Source organism: Buceros rhinoceros, unplaced genomic scaffold (genome assembly GCF_000710305.1).
Source record: "Buceros rhinoceros silvestris isolate BGI_N320 unplaced genomic scaffold, ASM71030v1 scaffold13101, whole genome shotgun sequence".
In the NCBI taxonomy this organism is placed as follows: Eukaryota; Metazoa; Chordata; class Aves; order Bucerotiformes; family Bucerotidae; genus Buceros; species Buceros rhinoceros.
The window spans coordinates 1,628-2,617 of record NW_010393731.1 but is presented as its reverse complement, the minus strand read 5'-3'; the positions used below and the strand labels follow the sequence as shown (position 1 = coordinate 2,617).

The 990-nt window shown below is 60.5% G+C and overlaps 1 protein-coding gene across 1 annotated transcript in view; it reads right to left on the bottom strand.

Annotated features, from left to right (window-relative positions):
- Positions 1 to 695: 695 nt before the first annotated feature.
- SRR (serine racemase) overlaps positions 696 to 990 on the bottom strand; it is a gene marked incomplete at its 5' end in the record, with an annotated part of 1,766 nt that continues 1,471 nt past the window's right edge. The window contains one exon of the mRNA XM_010144981.1: positions 696 to 893. Coding sequence (XP_010143283.1) covers positions 696 to 893 — 198 coding nt within the window. The remainder of the gene's footprint in view (positions 894 to 990) is intronic.

Below are 990 nucleotides of genomic sequence, written 5' to 3'. Positions count from 1 at the left end.
ATGGACTTATGATCCCCATGTTCCCGAGCCAGTGCCGTGGGTGAGGAGCGAGAGCGCGCTGCCGGCGCAGGAGGTGGAGATGGAATGAGACTCCAGCGTGGCCTGTGCACTCTGTGCCTTGGCTTCCCGGTGCTGCTCTCAGCCCGCGCGCAGCACAGATGTCCTGGACGTGTTCCCGCTGGGCTCCAGGCAGGGGCAGCTGTCTCACCAGCTGCTGCTCAGGTACCAGCTACAGCTATTTATTTTAATGGAAAATGTTTTCAAACACATCTGAGTGCCCGTGTCGTGGTGGTGGCTGCCTGGGGAGGCTGTGTGCACCCGGGGGCTGTGGTCTTTCCCTCGTGTGGGGGTATTTGGCTGTATCACGGACAGGAGTTGGCTGGAAGTGACTGTGGTGCTGGGAGGAAGGTGCAGCAGCAGATGGGGGGAGTAACAGCGCAGCTCACTGGGGGACTGTCCCAGAGCAGGGTGGCTGGGGAGGGCAGAACAGGCAGTGCTTTGTTTCCAGGCCCCCAGCAGCGATCTTTCACTGTGGAACCAAGTGACTCGGTGCTGTAGAGAGCAGCACCAGCTTCCCTTATCCCTCCACAAAAACCTTCAACCGTTTGGGGTCATTCATCTGGCTTTAGTAGTGCACAAAGCAGCCTGTACGAATTCAGAGTGAGGTCTCTGTCGCTTGAGACACCGCTCCGTTCTCATTCTGCTTTCCCAGGGAGGTCTGTGAGCCAGGTCAGGGAGCTCAGGTCCACGTTTCCCCCGCACAGCACGATGCAAACGTTCTCCACATCCCGGGGGACTGTCTGGAACTGCTCCGAGAGCACGGCCGCCACTCCCACGCCCGCTGTTGGCTCAATCAGTAGCTTCATCCTTTCCCACACCAGCCGCGTGGCTCTCTGGCGGGACAGAGCAGCAGCTGTCGGCCCCGTGGCAAGCACGGGCTGTTCGGGGGCTGCGGAGGGCACTGCCTGTGCACATCTCTGCAGCCCCCTG